This window comes from Meleagris gallopavo, chromosome 11, assembly GCF_905368555.1.
Source record: "Meleagris gallopavo chromosome 11, MGAL_WU_HG_1.1, whole genome shotgun sequence".
NCBI lineage: Eukaryota > Metazoa > Chordata > Aves > Galliformes > Phasianidae > Meleagris > Meleagris gallopavo.
The window spans coordinates 12,560,594-12,577,654 of NC_139414.1; the positions used below are offsets into that span (position 1 = coordinate 12,560,594).

The 17,061-nt window shown below is 51.8% G+C and overlaps 1 protein-coding gene across 5 annotated transcripts in view; it reads right to left on the bottom strand.

Moving 5' to 3' along the window:
- LOC100548148 (IgGFc-binding protein-like) overlaps positions 1-17,061 on the bottom strand; it is a 64,778-nt gene that overhangs the window by 17,164 nt on the left and 30,553 nt on the right. For 2 of the 5 annotated variants that reach the window (XM_085233059.1, XM_085233058.1), the window contains 29 exons: positions 16,441-17,011; positions 16,095-16,294; positions 15,619-15,999; positions 14,968-15,254; positions 14,122-14,393; positions 13,250-13,399; positions 12,382-12,638; positions 12,205-12,289; positions 12,005-12,085; positions 11,648-11,889; positions 11,271-11,554; positions 10,894-11,171; positions 10,053-10,648; positions 9,312-9,882; positions 8,966-9,165; positions 8,490-8,870; positions 7,839-8,125; positions 6,993-7,264; positions 6,121-6,270; positions 5,253-5,509; positions 5,076-5,160; positions 4,876-4,956; positions 4,412-4,495; positions 4,020-4,103; positions 3,625-3,711; positions 2,611-2,858; positions 2,139-2,316; positions 921-1,029; positions 318-409 (listed from right to left, as the gene is read on the bottom strand). In XM_085233059.1, the coding sequence (XP_085089185.1) occupies positions 318-409; positions 921-1,029; positions 2,139-2,316; positions 2,611-2,858; positions 3,625-3,711; positions 4,020-4,103; positions 4,412-4,495; positions 4,876-4,956; positions 5,076-5,160; positions 5,253-5,509; positions 6,121-6,270; positions 6,993-7,264; positions 7,839-8,125; positions 8,490-8,870; positions 8,966-9,165; positions 9,312-9,882; positions 10,053-10,648; positions 10,894-11,171; positions 11,271-11,554; positions 11,648-11,889; positions 12,005-12,085; positions 12,205-12,289; positions 12,382-12,638; positions 13,250-13,399; positions 14,122-14,393; positions 14,968-15,254; positions 15,619-15,999; positions 16,095-16,294; positions 16,441-17,011 (6,850 nt within the window). The remainder of the gene's footprint in view (positions 1-317; positions 410-920; positions 1,030-2,138; positions 2,317-2,610; positions 2,859-3,624; positions 3,712-4,019; positions 4,104-4,411; positions 4,496-4,875; positions 4,957-5,075; positions 5,161-5,252; positions 5,510-6,120; positions 6,271-6,992; positions 7,265-7,838; positions 8,126-8,489; positions 8,871-8,965; positions 9,166-9,311; positions 9,883-10,052; positions 10,649-10,893; positions 11,172-11,270; positions 11,555-11,647; positions 11,890-12,004; positions 12,086-12,204; positions 12,290-12,381; positions 12,639-13,249; positions 13,400-14,121; positions 14,394-14,967; positions 15,255-15,618; positions 16,000-16,094; positions 16,295-16,440; positions 17,012-17,061) is intronic. The other 3 variants (XM_085233061.1, XM_085233062.1, XM_085233060.1) reach the window with 2 other exon arrangements.

The following is a 17,061-nucleotide window of genomic DNA, read 5'->3' on the forward strand; positions in this document are numbered from 1 at the left end:
TAATTACAAACAACTTCAGGGGATCTCTAATGTGGGAAACGTCTACAGAATTTCAGATGAAGTATCTATAATTTATGCAATGACAGTGCCCTCTGAACTATTTCATTTAGAAAGCAGAATGCAAGTCACTATAAATCAAAGAGCAGCAATGATCTGCTGATCATTCTCACATAATCTACATGAACATCTTTGCACTGTCTCATCAGTTGACATATCTTGACCTATTAATTTAATTTTGGCCATTTGCACTGAAGATTTTATACACATTCAGTGTAAGTTCAGAACAACGGGCAGAAAGACAACTATAAGCATTCTACCTGTTGGATCTGTGATCATGCCACATGCTGTATTCTTCTTTGCTTCACTCTCCAGCACAGCATCACACTGGTCTTCTGTTCCAATAGAGCACCTTGTGAAAGCAAACAAAATAAAGTGTTTATGTACATCTCTTACTACCGGATCTTTTGTGGAATTCTGATACACAATAAACCCACATAACAGGGTGCGTTTTGTTACAGTCAGAAGACTTTATCTAGCTTCTTTGAATGGCTGATATGATCCCATTTCTGAATGAATGCTCAATGCCTTTTGGGATAATTAAGACTGTTCTTGCTGGGAAAAAAAAAAAAAAAAAAAAAAAAAAAAAAAGAGCTATGGGATCCAGTAAGTTAATGGTTTCCAGTCAGGGGGCTGGACGGAAATCACACCTGACTCCCATAGTCAGTTCTTGCTTTCGAAAACAAGGCTTAAAGGATGCAACCCCTCTTCTCTTTTCTGCTTTAATTAGAAGAGGGTGCTTCCTACTTCTAGTGGGTGTTTGGAAGATGCAGAATAGTACCCGGATGACAAAGCCGGTGAGTGGATAGATATTTGATTTCATAGAGTTTGATTAGCAAATGTGATTGGATTCCTGTACATACATGGTGTTATTCTCAGGTACAAGCCAGCTTTGTCCAAGTTCATTGGAATTACTTGCAATGTCACCATTAGGCTTTATGTTGTCATCATTTGGATCACCATTGTAATTACCTGTGAGGGTAAAAAAAAAAAAAAAAAAAAAAAAAAGTATTTATAGGATACATCAAGTTCACACCTGTAAAACAAACAGACATTTCAGGCTATAAAAGGAACTGCAGTTGAACTAGTGAGAGTATATATCCAACGCCAATGTGCACTGGGCAAAATAAGAAGAGTGCCTGTGTTTGAATCTCAACTGTAGTGTTGGACTAAAAGTCAAACAGTATCATTTCCATTGTTACATTCTTGGGTAGGTTTCCTGAACTGAAAGTGAAAAAAAAACACACAGAGATAATTTAACTATAAAATTTCACATAATCTAGATCAAAGAATAATCAGAAAACCAGAAACTCGTAAGACAAGCTACTACTACAATTTCTACAATCCCATTTCCATCCTGAAGTATGTTTCATGTAATCACCCAGGTTTCAGAATGTTGTTCCAACTAAATCTTCTCAGATTCAGGCATTGCCAACATGACTGGTGAAAAATGACTGATTGCTACACCAATTACACCCCATTCTCATTAGCTACACAAATCATCTGTAACTCTGTTACTTTGTGTTCTTACTGTAATAGAATTTCTTACAGAATATAGTAGAATATTTCCCTTATGTCTAATCTGTTCTTTCTCAAAGAACTCTCAAAGGATTCTATCTTTAGTGTTGTATATAGCACTTAATGTTTTGTGGCATTTGAATTTTTGAGATTACGTATCTATTTTTTCTTATTCATCAGGTCTTTCACCTGAGGATAACCCATACTTGGTCCCTTCATTGCTTTGTTTTACTCTAGACATTACCTATCTAAGGTAGAATAGAATCATTACTCATTCTAATTTACACTGATAAGTGAGTTTTGTGTTTTTGTATTTTTAAAATCCAGCTAAAAATATTATTTGTAGTTATACCTCAAAGCATTCCAGACAGATAACATATCACTAGATATTTGTAACAGTGTGCAGAGACTGAAAAAATTCAGTAATTTTTCTTTGCTGCTGTAAAGTCTGGTTCCTTTGGTAAATGGTAGTTTTATGAAGATTAAATATGACACTAAGAAAAAAGTTTAAGTAACCGCTAGTCTATACAACTCATTAAAAAGTGATTAATACTATGACTTACCACACAGACCACAGAGCAGACCACTGTAATCAGAGGGCACAGAGACTTCTGCATAGTGATTTCCATCATATCTCACCCACAGTCCAAAGTCTGTTTCCAAGAGAACATAACCACCACTATTTTGAATACTGATCTTCTTTTCAATAAATATGGGTAGGTTCATTCTGCTGCCATTCACCTACACAGCAAGTTGTAAAAGTTAGTGTGTGGCTGCTGGAAATCATCCAACTACAAGAAACAGGAATAGTTTAGTGAAAGATGTCATTTTGTGCACAAAGAGTATGAGACACAATTAGAAAATATTTCATCTAAGCAAATTTTTTTGAAATCTCACTAGAAGAGGTGCATGTATCCAATGACAAGAGAAAAACTACTATAAATTATACAAAAAACAAACAAACAAAAAAATCCCCCAAAAGTTAATTATCTGCATGTTAGTTTGAAAATGTATTTTAAACAAGTATTTTCTTACATTCACTTTCTTGCTTTTCAGCATAGAAATCTGGTAGCCATACACTTCCACTTGTACTGACTTCACATAAGAGACTTTGGTGTTGGATCCTCTGTGCTCATTTGTTGTAGACACATCAAAGTACGGAATATTCTGAGAGATGTTACACACTTTGGAGAGGGTGTAAGAACAGTTTCCCATGAAATTATGAACTCTGTGGTCAAAAGTGTTGTAATGTGGATCCCCAGAGGCACTGCAGGAAGCATGGCCTGGGAAGAAAGACAGAATAGTTTCCTCTGAATCTCTGCTGTAAATGCTGCAGTCACTTTGTTTTACTTCCTAATTGTTGCTCAGCTGTGATAGTGATGGCTACAGTCAAGAACAGAATACAAAGGAGGTATGCAAACTTTCCACAGAAGAGACTACCCTTCTAACATAAGTGGAAATCACCCACATTCTGCGGCAATTCATGAAGAGCAAGCCATCTGATCCAGGGACTCATTTTCAGTATATTGGAGACACACCATACGAAACATGATACATAGGAATTGATCCAAATCATGAACATCCAACTAAATGTCAACAACTACTACTGCCAAAACCAGAAAGGAGACTGAAAACAAAACATTCCAAAGCCTGGGCTAGACTCCAGTCTTTGTAACCAAAAAGAGTATGTACTCTGGTGTACGTGAAACCTCTGCTAGAGGACAAAGAAGAAATACGAGAAAAAGGATATTAAGACATCAGTATATAAAAGTGAATCAGTGAATTTGTAGTGGCCAATTCTGAAAGACGACTTCTGAATATACAGAAAGAATCAACACGAAAACATTAGAAGGCTGGCTCCTATGTTTTGGCAGAGGGAATGAACTGCTGCAACTGCTGTCAAGAGTTCTGTAATCATATCAAATATGGAAATTAAGCAAAACCTCTGACACTCGAGCATAAAGCTATTACTTTGGCTGTTGGAACTGAAGTAAGAAAACTGAACATGTAAAACGGGCAGAAAGAAATGGGAATGGCAAACAAAAATACCTGAGCTTGGATGGGGAGTGGATGGCGTTTGTGCAGGCGGCGTAGTGATGTCTGGCGAGGGTGTCCCAGGTTTTGGTGTTGATGGACCTGTTCCAAGAGAGAGGTAGTGGAGATGAGAATCAACATGGCAGATTTCTTCCCAGCTGCCAGTGTACCATTCCCAAGCAGCCCAGTGCCACGAAAGTGAAGGCACTGGACAGGCTGGAGAAGGCGTACACAGGGACTCTGCTAAGAAAACTGTGCCACTCGACTACTCTCCCAGTAGCATGGCTGGGGGAAAAGGAAACCACAACCTCTGTACTACAGCCGTACCAAACCATAGCCATCAGCCCTGAAGGAAATCTGCAAAACATATGTCAGAAACAGTACAGAACGGGCACAGGTCGTGACAATACCTGAGCTTGGTGTGGTTGTTGTTGGGTGTGGAGGCGGCGTAGTGATGTCTGGCGAGGGTGTCCCAGGTTTTGGTGTTGATGGACCTGTTGCAAGAGAGAGGTAGTGGAGATGAGAATCAACATGGCAGTTTTCTTCCCAGCTGCCAGTGTACCATTCCCAAGCAGCCCAGTGCCACGACAATGAAGGCACTGGACAGGCTGGAGAAGGCGTACACAGAGACTCTGCTAAGAAAACTGTGCCACTCGACTACTCTCCCAGTAGCATGGCTGGGGGAAAAGGAAACCACAACCTCTGTACTACAGCCGTACCATACCGTAGCCATCAGCCCTGAAGGAAATCTGCAAAACATATGTCAGAAACAGTACAGAATGGGCACAGGTCATGACAATACCTGAGCTTGGTGTGGTTGTTGTTGGGTGTGGAGGCGGCGTAGTGATGTCTGGCGAGGGTGTCCCAGGTTTTGGTGTTGATGGACCTGTTGCAAGAGAGAGGTAGAGGAGATGAGAATCAACATGGCAGTTTTCTTCCCAGCTGCCAGAGTACCACTCCCAAGCAGCCCAGTGCCACGACAATGAAGGCACTGGGTAGTGTTAAATGAGGGGCTCTTCTACAAAATGTTTGCAATTCTAGTGTTTTTCCAGCATCACTGCTGAAGGAAAGGAGCCATGATGGAAACCAAGACGAAACACTACATAAGATATACAACATCATTGCTTTGTTCATTTGATATGAAACATTAAAGAACGGAAGAATATAAAGAGAAATCTTTCAGTTATCAACACCACCTTCTAGCGCTTCTCCCCCTCCTACAATGCTAAAAGCACTGCGTCCCAACAACCGCTCTCCTCCATTCACCTGAGCCTGGCTGTGGTGTTGGTGTGGAGGTTCCTGTCCCAGGTGTGGTGGTGCCAGGGCGTGGAGTTGGGGTCACATCGCCTGCAAAAGACACAGTGGCACATGCCAGTCAATGCTGCTTGCGCACGTCCTGCTCAAGGCAGAAAACTCATCGACTGGCAAAACAAGCAGGCTGCCTTTCCCCAGGCAGTGTCACGTACCTGGACAGTATCCCTGTTCAATGGACAGATCATCCAGTGCTACGTCGCTGCGGAAATCTTCCCCCCATTCTCCCTCAAGGACAAGCTAAGGGAAAGGTTGGTTTCCACCGTTAGCTCCGGCCATACACTCCGAGTGACATTCTGCAGCACTCTGCATCAGAGAGCCACTGTCCCTACCTGCAAGTTTCCTGTACTATGCACTGTGACCTCTCCCAAGATCCATCTGTCCCCGTGGTTCCCAACGCTTTTCCAGACCTCCAGTAGCTCCCCGTCCTGAGCCACATACACCCGCAGGGCCATGGTTTCAGCCACTCCATACATGTGATACCAGAAGCGGAAGCAGTGTGGTCCCGTTGAATTGCACACCGGGCTGACCAGCTGTGACACAAAGCCAGGGTAGGGATCGTCGCCATGCAGGTAGATGTAGTAGCCATCTGAAACAAAGTGCCAGCCACGCCGTCATGCAACATCAAGCCTACACAACAGCCCCAGGGAAAAAAACCCCTGTGTGTCTTGGGAGCACATCCTGTGGCAGTTCGAGGCACGGATAGGGAGTCAAGAGCAAGAGATTGTCCTTCACTTGCCACAGTTCCCTCAGCCCTAAGACACTGGAAGGAAACCGGCTCTCTGGGCCCTGACAGCTGTATGGCTTGATGTGGGAAACGCCGTCACCCCCAAAGCATCCCCTCAATCCTACCATGGCTCTGCAGCTTTGGGGGCACTCATCAGCGGCTCCTGGAGAAGAAGCCAGCGTCCCCTAAAAGACGCTGTTCCTGTTTCCCTGAGACAGCCCGGCACCACGTTTTATACTAGTGACCTCCTTGCCTGGCAGATCATTCCCTGTTCTGATTACACCAGACTGATCCGAGGGCAGAAAAGCTTCTTTGAAAGAAGGCTCTGACCCTGGCAGAGAGTGCTACAAAGGCCTCTGGATCGAGGCCAGGGTATATACCGTTTGTATTTGCACTTAGAAGATGTTTGTCACCATCTTTGCAGAGACACCACTCTGCTTGAATGTCCACCGTGTGCTGGTTGATGTTCCTACCTCCAGTCGTGTGGTCAAAGGAAGGGCCGGTATCTGGAGAAGGCGTTGGTCCCTTGTGCCTTATCCAGTCAATGCTGCTGGACGGCTCCTGGACCCACTCGCAGAAGTCAACATCAAACGTGCAGGAGAAATTGCAGGCTGCTGGGGAAGCTGGATATGGTGCAGAAAGGAAAGCAGAGTTTTAAAAGTGAGAGTGTGCAAACCTTTCCCCAGTGTCCCGCAGGGCACACCTATATCCCTGCCGCGATTACGGCCAGGTGACGATGGTCAACCAAATGCAATTCACCCCGGGTATTGCACAGCGTTCATTGCTCAAGGCTTCTTCCTTTCTCCCTCAATTTCATCAGGGTTCCCCAGCCTTCTTCTCTCCATCTCTACTGGTGCTACCTTGCTGAGTCTCCCGGGAGGGATGGGGCTCTCTCCTGGGCTCAATATCACCAATGATTTCCCACAACTTGAAAGCCTTTCTAACTGATACTGCAAGAAGCACTTCAAGGCAGAGAGGCAGCAAGTCTGAAGTCTCTCTTGATGTGCAGTGTGGTACCACGGCCCAGCCTCCCTCTGGAAATGCTTGCCTTCATAAAGGCAAAAAGCTACCGACACCACAGGCTGGGCCGTGCTGCTTCAGGTCTAAGGACAAGCAACGCCCTTAAGAAGACACTGTGCAGGACAACACAGGACAGTAATGGAAATTCCAAACTGTCAGTCTGCAAAATGCGATGCAAAACCAGCTGATTCACAGCGGTAGTGGGTAGGAAAGAAATCTCAAATCTCAGATACCAAAAAAGGGAAGCCGAGCATTCATTTGTGAAGTAGAAATGCAAGAAATTATTAGTGATAACTCCTGAATAGAAACCAAGCCGATGCCTCACCGCAGACCGTGCCAGCGCTCCAGTCTCCCAGAACAACCCCTGCCGCAGCACAGGCTTCAGCGTAGGAACTCAGGTCACTGCACAGCTGATCTGTGCTGCCACCTGTGCCACACTGGTCATAGACGCAGCTCTCAAAGTACTCCTGGGGTGGCAGAACTGCGTGGCATGGCTCAAACGGGCCACCGGCTTGTGTGAGCATTTCACACTTCTTGTGAGCTGCCTCCTCCTCTGACGGGGAGCAGGACACAGGCGGGACGATGGTCGTGTCACAGCTGCAAAGCAGAGAGACAGCCCTGAGCTCTCAGCAGCCTGTGAACCTGAGCCACAACCTTTCTGCACTGGCAGAAACTTGAGTCTTTGTGGAATCCACGTCCCTCCTGAAGACGAGGCACACGAAGCTGCCGTCTGCAAGGGTCAGCAATGCGACCCACATTCACCGTTCCCCTCTGGGGCTTCACAGGGGTTGAGGAAAATGACAGAGGCAGCACTGAGCATGCCAACTTGGGAAGACCACCATGCCCATGGCCCGGCCTACCTCACTCTGGGGTCAGGCACGGTGAGATACAGTGCTTCCAATGGGACGCAGGGCTCTGCACAGAGGAAACTGAGGGCCCCAGAGCACAGTGCCCACGGGGAGAGAGCACCGCTCACACCATGGGGGATGGAGCAGAGGGGAGAGATGCAAGGGCCGTATGCCTGCTGCCTTGGAGCTTTCACGCGCTCAAACACGCTTTCCCACAGCTGCCCCCTCCCCCCTTCCCCATGCCAGCCCTTAATAACCCTCCTCCCTTGGGCCACTCACAGCAAACCTCTGCCCGGCCTCCATGCAACAGAACAAGCACTCACTTCCACTCATCATCCTGCACGATCCAGCTGGCTCCAAAGTCGTTGAAGTCAGGCACAACGACCCCATCAGGTCGCCTGAAGTCATCTTCCTTGCTGCCCGTGTATGTCCCGCACAGCCCACACAGCTTGCCCTTGTGCTTCTCCGACACCCTCACCAGGAGGTCCTGGTCCCCGTTGAACTGCAGCTGCAGGCCCAGCTTGGTAGAGACTTGCACGTAGGAGCCACTCAGGGAAACGTTCACGCTGGGTGTTGGAGAAGCAGGCAGGGTGGCCAGAACACCATTGATCTGAAGAAGGAAGACAGACGGAGAGAGAAACATGAAGAGATGCCCCTCTGATGACAAGTCACTGGTCTTCGCCGCAATGCTGATGCCAGGAGTCACAGGATGTGACGGCAAGAGAAACCTTGCCCAGGCCTACAAGAACAACAGCTGCTCTACTACCGAGGGCACACCAAAAGCTGCGGCAAACCAGTTGGATGCCCGCCTCTGCGCCAGCACTCGTGTCTGCCTCACTCAGAGACCTGCCGTGCTCTCGTGTGAGCATGCCCGCAGGTTCAGGGAACATGGAGCTCTTCTAGGGGACGGGGACGGGCTACGTAAAGGTACTTTGGATATCTGTGGTTGCCTGGGCTAAAAATCAGGGGCTTACATAGACGTCCTTCTTCTTGCGCAGTGCAATGTGGAGGCCTTCCATGGACAGTGCCACAGAGTTCAGAGCCGTCCAGCTCGGGTTGCCCCGATGTTCGTTGCGAATGGTGATGCTGAAGCCAAGGGAGGAGTTGTCACAGGCCGTCACTGCTGTGTAGTTGCAGGAGCCCTGGAAGTGGTGAAGCTTCCCATCGAAGGTGTTGTAATGCGGGTCGCCATAGATGTGGCACAGAGCCGTGCTGGCTGGGAAACAGCCCCGCTGGCCGTTCTGGATCTTGCAGACCTCCTCCTCACCACAGGACAACGCAGAGCAAACCATCTGGCCGCTGGCTTCACAACGGCACTGGCGAGAGCAGTTCTCGTTCACAAAGGACTCGCCTTCCTGCAGGCAGAGAAACCCCAAGCACGTCAGACACAGAAGGAGATGCAAAGCAGTGCCGTGGGAGGGGAGGGAGACAGGGCAGGGTTTCCACTCACGCTGTAGTAATTGTCCTCAAAGAGGCAGCCACAGCGGGCCTCAGGCACACAGGTGTCACCGCTGAGGAGGAAGCCAGAGGCACACGCACAGCCCTCCATGCAGGGCTTGGAACAGTTCTGCGGGGCTTGTCGGTCAACGCAGGTGGCAGGACAGCCAGTCATGCAAGGGTCATAGTAGCTGTTGGCAGAGCATGGCAGGGCTGCAAAGGGAAGGAAACATTAGGGCCAGCAAGCCCACAAGGAAGGGAATACCTTCTGCCAAGGGAAAGACCAAAGAAGTGGCCAGGGCTACAGGACGGCAGGGAGGGCCCCATTTCCCTCTGGCAATCCAAAGGTGGGTACTCACGGCAGAAGGTGGCATTCCTCCAGGGGAGCAGAGTCACACCAGCTGCCTGGCATGCGTCAGCGTAGGCTTCCAGTGCACCACACAGCACCTCCTGCACACCACCCATGGCACAGAGGTCGTAGGAGCAGGCCTCAAAGTAGCTCTGCGGGTTGATCACGGCGTGGCAACTCTCAAAAAAGCCTGGTCTGGCTGTCAGCATGCCACAGAACTGCTCGGACTCATAGAGCTTCTCCTCATCCGCAGGGCAGGGCTCCGTTGGTGGTGGCACGCCGCAGCTGGGGTCACTGTCATCGCTTGGCACCTGCCAGCTCTCCCCCAGCGCATTGGAGTCTGCAGCTTGCTGCCCGTTGGGCATCATGTAATCGTCCTCTCTCCAGTTGTTGAAGTTCCCGCACATGCCACAGGTCAGGTTGAAGTAGCTGGTGGGCACCTTCACCTCCACCGAGTGGTCAGCGTCGTAGGACACTTGGAGGCTGAAGTCCGTCTGCAGGACGACGTAGCGGCCGCTACTGCTCACGGTGATGGCTCCTCCTGCTGCGCTCACCGGCAAGGTCCGGAACACACCGTTCACCTGGGGCAGACACAACGCAATGCACCGTGGACTCCCTGGGGGCGTCAGCCCCGTGGGAACAGGCTCCCTTCTCACACAGAAACTCCTGCTGCTTGCACATCAGACCCTGCCCAAAAAAGCCAGCCCCGCCTTGGCGATCCACCACGCACACGCCAGCCCCACTCCCTTACCAGCACTCGGCTCCTCTCCTGCTTGAGAATGGTAATGCGCTCTCCGTACACATCGACCATGACTTCACGCACGTAGGACACCCGGGGGTTGCCACGATGCTCGTTCTTTGCCTCAACGTTGAAGTAGGGCACGGAGGTGTTGGAGCACACTTTGGCCAGCGTGTACGTGCAGTTCCCCATGAAGTTGTGCCTCACTTGGTCAAAGGTGTTGTAGTGAGGGTCCCCGTGGACGTGGCAGATGCCGTAGGAGTGATCCAGGCACTCGGGTTTCCCATTCTGCACTCCACAGAACTGGCCAGCAGGGCACGATGCACTGGAGCACTGGACTTTGCCTCCTCGTGCGGGACACGTGCACTTGGACGAGCAGGTGTTGTCCGTCCAGAACTCTGAGCCCACCGGATAATGCTGCCCGTTGTGCCAGCACCCGCACTGCTGGCTGGGCACACATTGCTTGTTGTAGAGCAGGTACCCGCTGTCGCATACACATCCCTCCACGCACGGCAAGGTGCACGTAACAGGTGCCATTGGGTTAACACATGTAGCAGGGCAAGCTGCAGCACAGGGCTCGTAGTGGCTGTTGGTTGGACACGTGATGGCTGCCAAGACAAAAGGAGAAGCAGTGAAATCATCAGTCATCCTACACTTGCAATGCTCTCAAGGAAGACAAGATTCTCTGGAGGCTTTGGAAGGATGCAATCACCCCACGGCTACACCCAGCCACCCATGTGTAATGCCTTCTGCATGGAAAGAATCACGTTGGCAATTTGACCAGCAAAGGGCGCTGCCACACACAGTGGCTAACCAGCTCAGAAAATGGGATGCTTTCCTGCTTCTGACTTACGGCAGAATGTTGCGTTCCTCCACACGGGGATCTGGACACCAAGCGCCTGGCAGGCATCTGCATAGGACTGCAAGCTGTTGCACAGCGCCTCGCGATCAAGCCCCAGCTCACACAGGTCATAAAGGCACGTGTCGAAGTAACCGCTGGGACTCAGCACAGCGTGGCACACCTCAAACGGGCTGCTGGTGTCTGTGAGGAGCCCGCAGAAGTTGCTGCTGGCAATGACTTGCTTGTCTGTCTCAGTGCATGCCGGCGGGGACTGTGTTCCGGCTGAGCAGCTATAATAACGCAGAGAGAAAGGCCCCCAGGTTATCTGTAGGCTTCTCCTGGCACCTCCACTCCACCCCTCCCCAGACCTGCTGGGGCACCACACACACCTGCTGTCGTTGGACACCTGCCAGCTGTTACCCAGGCTGGTGGAGTCTGGCTCCAGCACTCCGTCCGGGTTCAGGAAGTCGTCTGCTGCCATCCCGTTGTAGTTGCCACACATGCCGCAAACCTTCTCCCCAAAGGTGCTTGGAAGCGTCACCTCCACCCGATGGTTCCCATCAAACTTCACACTCAAGCCAAAGTCTGTTGTGACCATGGTGTAGAACCCGCTGGACGAGACCTGCACGCCCACAGATGGGGTGCAGGGCAGCACCTCTGGCTCTCCGTTGACCTGGAAGGACAGAAACCAAGACAGGGTTGGAGCATTCCCTTTGGCACGGCTCTCTCTCTGCACCGCCCCGCCATTGCTCCCCTTTGTGCTTACCGTCACCACACCATCCTTCCCAAGCCTTATGTGCTGGCCGTACACATCAACGTCCACGTACTGGACGTAGGACACGCGAGTGTTGCCTCCTCTGTGCTCGTTGGCCGCCTCCACGTTGAAGTAGGGCAGCGAGCTGTTGCTCTCGCACAGCTTGGAGAGGGTGTAGGTGCAGTTGCCCATGAAGTGGTGGATTTGATTGTCAAACGTGTGGTAGTGAGGGTCTCCCTCCACCACACAAGTTCCTGACAAAGGAAACACCAGAGAAACCTTTCAGTTATCAACACCACCTTCTAGCGCTTCTCCCCTTCCTACAGTGGTAAAAGCACTGCGTCCCAACAACCGCTCTCCTCCATTCACCTGAGCCTGGCTGTGGTGTTGGTGTGGAGGTTCCTGTCCCAGGTGTGGTGGTGCCAGGGCGTGGAGTTGGGGTCACATCGCCTGCAAAAGACACAGTGGCACATGCCAGTCAATGCTGCTTGCGCACGTCCTGCTCAAGGCAGAAAACTCATCGACTGGCAAAACAAGCAGGCTGCCTTTCCCCAGGCAGTGTCACGTACCTGGACAGTATCCCTGTTCAATGGACAGATCATCCAGTGCTACGTCGCTGCGGAAATCTTCCCCCCATTCTCCCTCAAGGACAAGCTAAGGGAAAGGTTGGTTTCCACCGTTAGCTCCGGCCATACACTCCGAGTGACATTCTGCAGCACTCTGCATCAGAGAGCCACTGTCCCTACCTGCAAGTTTCCTGTACTATGCACTGTGACCTCTCCCAAGATCCATCTGTCCCCGTGGTTCCCAACGCTTTTCCAGACCTCCAGTAGCTCCCCGTCCTGAGCCACATACACCCGCAGGGCCATGGTTTCAGCCACTCCATACATGTGATACCAGAAGCGGAAGCAGTGTGGTCCCGTTGAATTGCACACCGGGCTGACCAGCTGTGACACAAAGCCGGGGTAGGGATCGTCGCCATGCAGGTAGATGTAGTAGCCATCTGAAACAAAGTGCCAGCCACGCCGTCATGCAACATCAAGCCTACACAACAGCCCCAGGGAAAAAAACCCCTGTGTGCCTTGGGAGCACATCCTGTGGCCGTTCGAGGCACGGATAGGGAGTCAAGAGCAAGAGATTGTCCTTCACTTGCCACAGTTCCCTCAGCCCTAAGACACTGGAAGGAAACCGGCTCTCTGGGCCCTGACAGCTGTATGGCTTGATGTGGGAAACGCCGTCACCCCCAAAGCATCCCCTCAATCCTACCATGGCTCTGCAGCTTTGGGGGCACTCATCAGCGGCTCCTGGAGAAGAAGCCAGCGTCCCCTAAAAGACGCTGTTCCTGTTTCCCTGAGACAGCCCGGCACCACGTTTTATACTAGTGACCCCCTTGCCTGGCAGATCATTCCCTGTTCTGATTACACCAGACTGATCCGAGGGCAGAAAAGCTTCTTTGAAAGAAGGCTCTGACCCTGGCAGAGAGTGCTACAAAGGCCTCTGGATCGAGGCCAGGGTATATACCGTTTGTATTTGCACTTAGAAGATGTTTGTCACCATCTTTGCAGAGACACCACTCTGCTTGAATGTCCACCGTGTGCTGGTTGATGTTCCTACCTCCAGTCGTGTGGTCAAAGGAAGGGCCGGTATCTGGAGAAGGCGTTGGTCCCTTGTGCCTTATCCAGTCAATGCTGCTGGACGGCTCCTGGACCCACTCGCAGAAGTCAACATCAAACGTGCAGGAGAAATTGCAGGCTGCTGGGGAAGCTGGATATGGTGCAGAAAGGAAAGCAGAGTTTTAAAAGTGAGAGTGTGCAAACCTTTCCCCAGTGTCCCGCAGGGCACACCTATATCCCTGCCGCGATTACGGCCAGGTGACGATGGTCAACCAAATGCAATTCACCCCGGGTATTGCACAGCGTTCATTGCTCAAGGCTTCTTCCTTTCTCCCTCAATTTCATCAGGGTTCCCCAGCCTTCTTCTCTCCACCTCTACTGGTGCTACCTTGCTGAGTCTCCCGGGAGGGATGGGGCTCTCTCCTGGGCTCAATATCACCAATGATTTCCCACAACTTTAAAGCCTTTCTAACTGATACTGCAAGAAGCACTTCAAGGCAGAGAGGCAGCAAGTCTGAAGTCTCTCTTGATGTGCAGTGTGGTACCACGGCCCAGCCTCCCTCTGGAAATGCTTGCCTTCATAAAGGCAAAAAGCTACCGACACCACAGGCTGGGCCGTGCTGCTTCAGGTCTAAGGACAAGCAACGCCCTTAAGAAGACACTGTGCAGGACAACACAGGACAATAATGGAAATTCCAAACTGTCAGTCTGCAAAATGCGATGCAAAACCAGCTGATTCACAGCGGTAGTGGGTAGGAAAGAAATCTCAAATCTCAGATACCAAAAAAGGGAAGCCGAGCATTCATTTGTGAAGTAGAAATGCAAGAAATTATTAGTGATAACTCCTGAATAGAAACCAAGCCGATGCCTCACCGCAGACCGTGCCAGCGCTCCAGTCTCCCAGAACAACCCCTGCCGCAGCACAGGCTTCAGCGTAGGAACTCAGGTCACTGCACAGCTGATCCGTGCTGCCACCTGTGCCACACTGGTCATAGACGCAGCTCTCAAAGTACTCCTGGGGTGGCAGAACTGCGTGGCATGGCTCAAACGGGCCACCGGCTTGTGTGAGCATTTCACACTTCTTGTGAGCTGCCTCCTCCTCTGACGGGGAGCAGGACACAGGCGGGACGATGGTCGTGTCACAGCTGCAAAGCAGAGAGACAGCCCTGAGCTCTCAGCAGCCTGTGAACCTGAGCCACAACCTTTCTGCACTGGCAGAAACTTGAGTCTTTGTGGAATCCACGTCCCTCCTGAAGACGAGGCACACGAAGCTGCCGTCTGCAAGGGTCAGCAATGCGACCCACATTCACCGTTCCCCTCTGGGGCTTCACAGGGGTTGAGGAAAATGACAGAGGCAGCACTGAGCATGCCAACTTGGGAAGACCACCATGCCCATGGCCCGGCCTACCTCACTCTGGGGTCAGGCACGGTGAGATACAGTGCTTCCAATGGGACGCAGGGCTCTGCACAGAGGAAACTGAGGGCCCCAGAGCACAGTGCCCACGGGGAGAGAGCACCGCTCACACCATGGGGGATGGAGCAGAGGGGAGAGATGCAAGGGCCGTATGCCTGCTGCCTTGGAGCTTTCACGCGCTCAAACACGCTTTCCCACAGCTGCCCCCTCCCCCCTTCCCCATGCCAGCCCTTAATAACCCTCCTCCCTTGGGCCACTCACAGCAAACCTCTGCCCGGCCTCCATGCAACAGAACAAGCACTCACTTCCACTCATCATCCTGCACGATCCAGCTGGCTCCAAAGTTGTTGAAGTCAGGCACAACGACCCCATCAGGTCGCCTGAAGTCATCTTCCTTGCTGCCCGTGTATGTCCCGCACAGCCCACACAGCTTGCCCTTGTGCTTCTCCGACACCCTCACCAGGAGGTCCTGGTCCCCGTTGAACTGCAGCTGCAGGCCCAGCTTGGTAGAGACTTGCACGTAGGAGCCACTCAGGGAAACGTTCACGCTGGGTGTTGGAGAAGCAGGCAGGGTGGCCAGAACACCATTGATCTGAAGAAGGAAGACAGACGGAGAGAGAAACATGAAGAGATGCCCCTCTGATGACAAGTCACTGGTCTTCGCCGCAATGCTGATGCCAGGAGTCACAGGATGTGACGGCAAGAGAAACCTTGCCCAGGCCTACAAGAACAACAGCTGCTCTACTACCGAGGGCACACCAAAAGCTGCGGCAAACCAGTTGGATGCCCGCCTCTGCGCCAGCACTCGTGTCTGCCTCACTCAGAGACCTGCCGTGCTCTCGTGTGAGCATGCCCGCAGGCTCAGGGAACATGGAGCTCTTCTAGGGGACGGGGACGGGCTACGTAAAGGTACTTTGGATATCTGTGGTTGCCTGGGCTAAAAATCAGGGGCTTACATAGACGTCCTTCTTCTTGCGCAGTGCAATGTGGAGGCCTTCCATGGACAGTGCCACAGAGTTCAGAGCCGTCCAGCTCGGGTTGCCCCGATGTTCGTTGCGAATGGTGATGCTGAAGCCAAGGGAGGAGTTGTCACAGGCCGTCACTGCTGTGTAGTTGCAGGAGCCCTGGAAGTGGTGAAGCTTCCCATCGAAGGTGTTGTAATGCGGGTCGCCATAGATGTGGCACAGAGCCGTGCTGGCTGGGAAACAGCCCCGCTGGCCGTTCTGGATCTTGCAGACCTCCTCCTCACCACAGGACAACGCAGAGCAAACCATCTGGCCGCTGGCTTCACAACGGCACTGGCGAGAGCAGTTCTCGTTCACAAAGGACTCGCCTTCCTGCAGGCAGAGAAACCCCAAGCACGTCAGACACAGAAGGAGATGCAAAGCAGTGCCGTGGGAGGGGAGGGAGACAGGGCAGGGTTTCCACTCACGCTGTAGTAATTGTCCTCAAAGAGGCAGCCACAGCGGGCCTCAGGCACACAGGTGTCACCGCTGAGGAGGAAGCCAGAGGCACACGCACAGCCCTCCATGCAGGGCTTGGAACAGTTCTGCGGGGCTTGTCGGTCAACGCAGGTGGCAGGACAGCCAGTCATGCAAGGGTCATAGTAGCTGTTGGCAGAGCATGGCAGGGCTGCAAAGGGAAGGAAACATTAGGGCCAGCAAGCCCACAAGGAAGGGAATACCTTCTGCCAAGGGAAAGACCAAAGAAGTGGCCAGGGCTACAGGACGGCAGGGAGGGCCCCATTTCCCTCTGGCAATCCAAAGGTGGGTACTCACGGCAGAAGGTGGCATTCCTCCAGGGGAGCAGAGTCACACCAGCTGCCTGGCATGCGTCAGCGTAGGCTTCCAGTGCACCACACAGCACCTCCTGCACACCACCCATGGCACAGAGGTCGTAGGAGCAGGCCTCAAAGTAGCTCTGCGGGTTGATCACGGCGTGGCAACTCTCAAAAAAGCCTGGTCTGGCTGTCAGCATGCCACAGAACTGCTCGGACTCATAGAGCTTCTCCTCATCCGCAGGGCAGGGCTCCGTTGGTGGTGGCACGCCGCAGCTGGGGTCACTGTCATCGCTTGGCACCTGCCAGCTCTCCCCCAGCGCATTGGAGTCTGCAGCTTGCTGCCCGTTGGGCATCATGTAATCGTCCTCTCTCCAGTTGTTGAAGTTCCCGCACATGCCACAGGTCAGGTTGAAGTAGCTGGTGGGCACCTTCACCTCCACCGAGTGGTCAGCGTCGTAGGACACTTGGAGGCTGAAGTCCGTCTGCAGGACGACGTAGCGGCCGCTACTGCTCACGGTGATGGCTCCTCCTGCTGCGCTCACCGGCAAGGTCCGGAACACACCGTTCACCTGGGGCAGACACAACGCAATGCACCGTGGACTCCCTGGGGGCGTCAGCC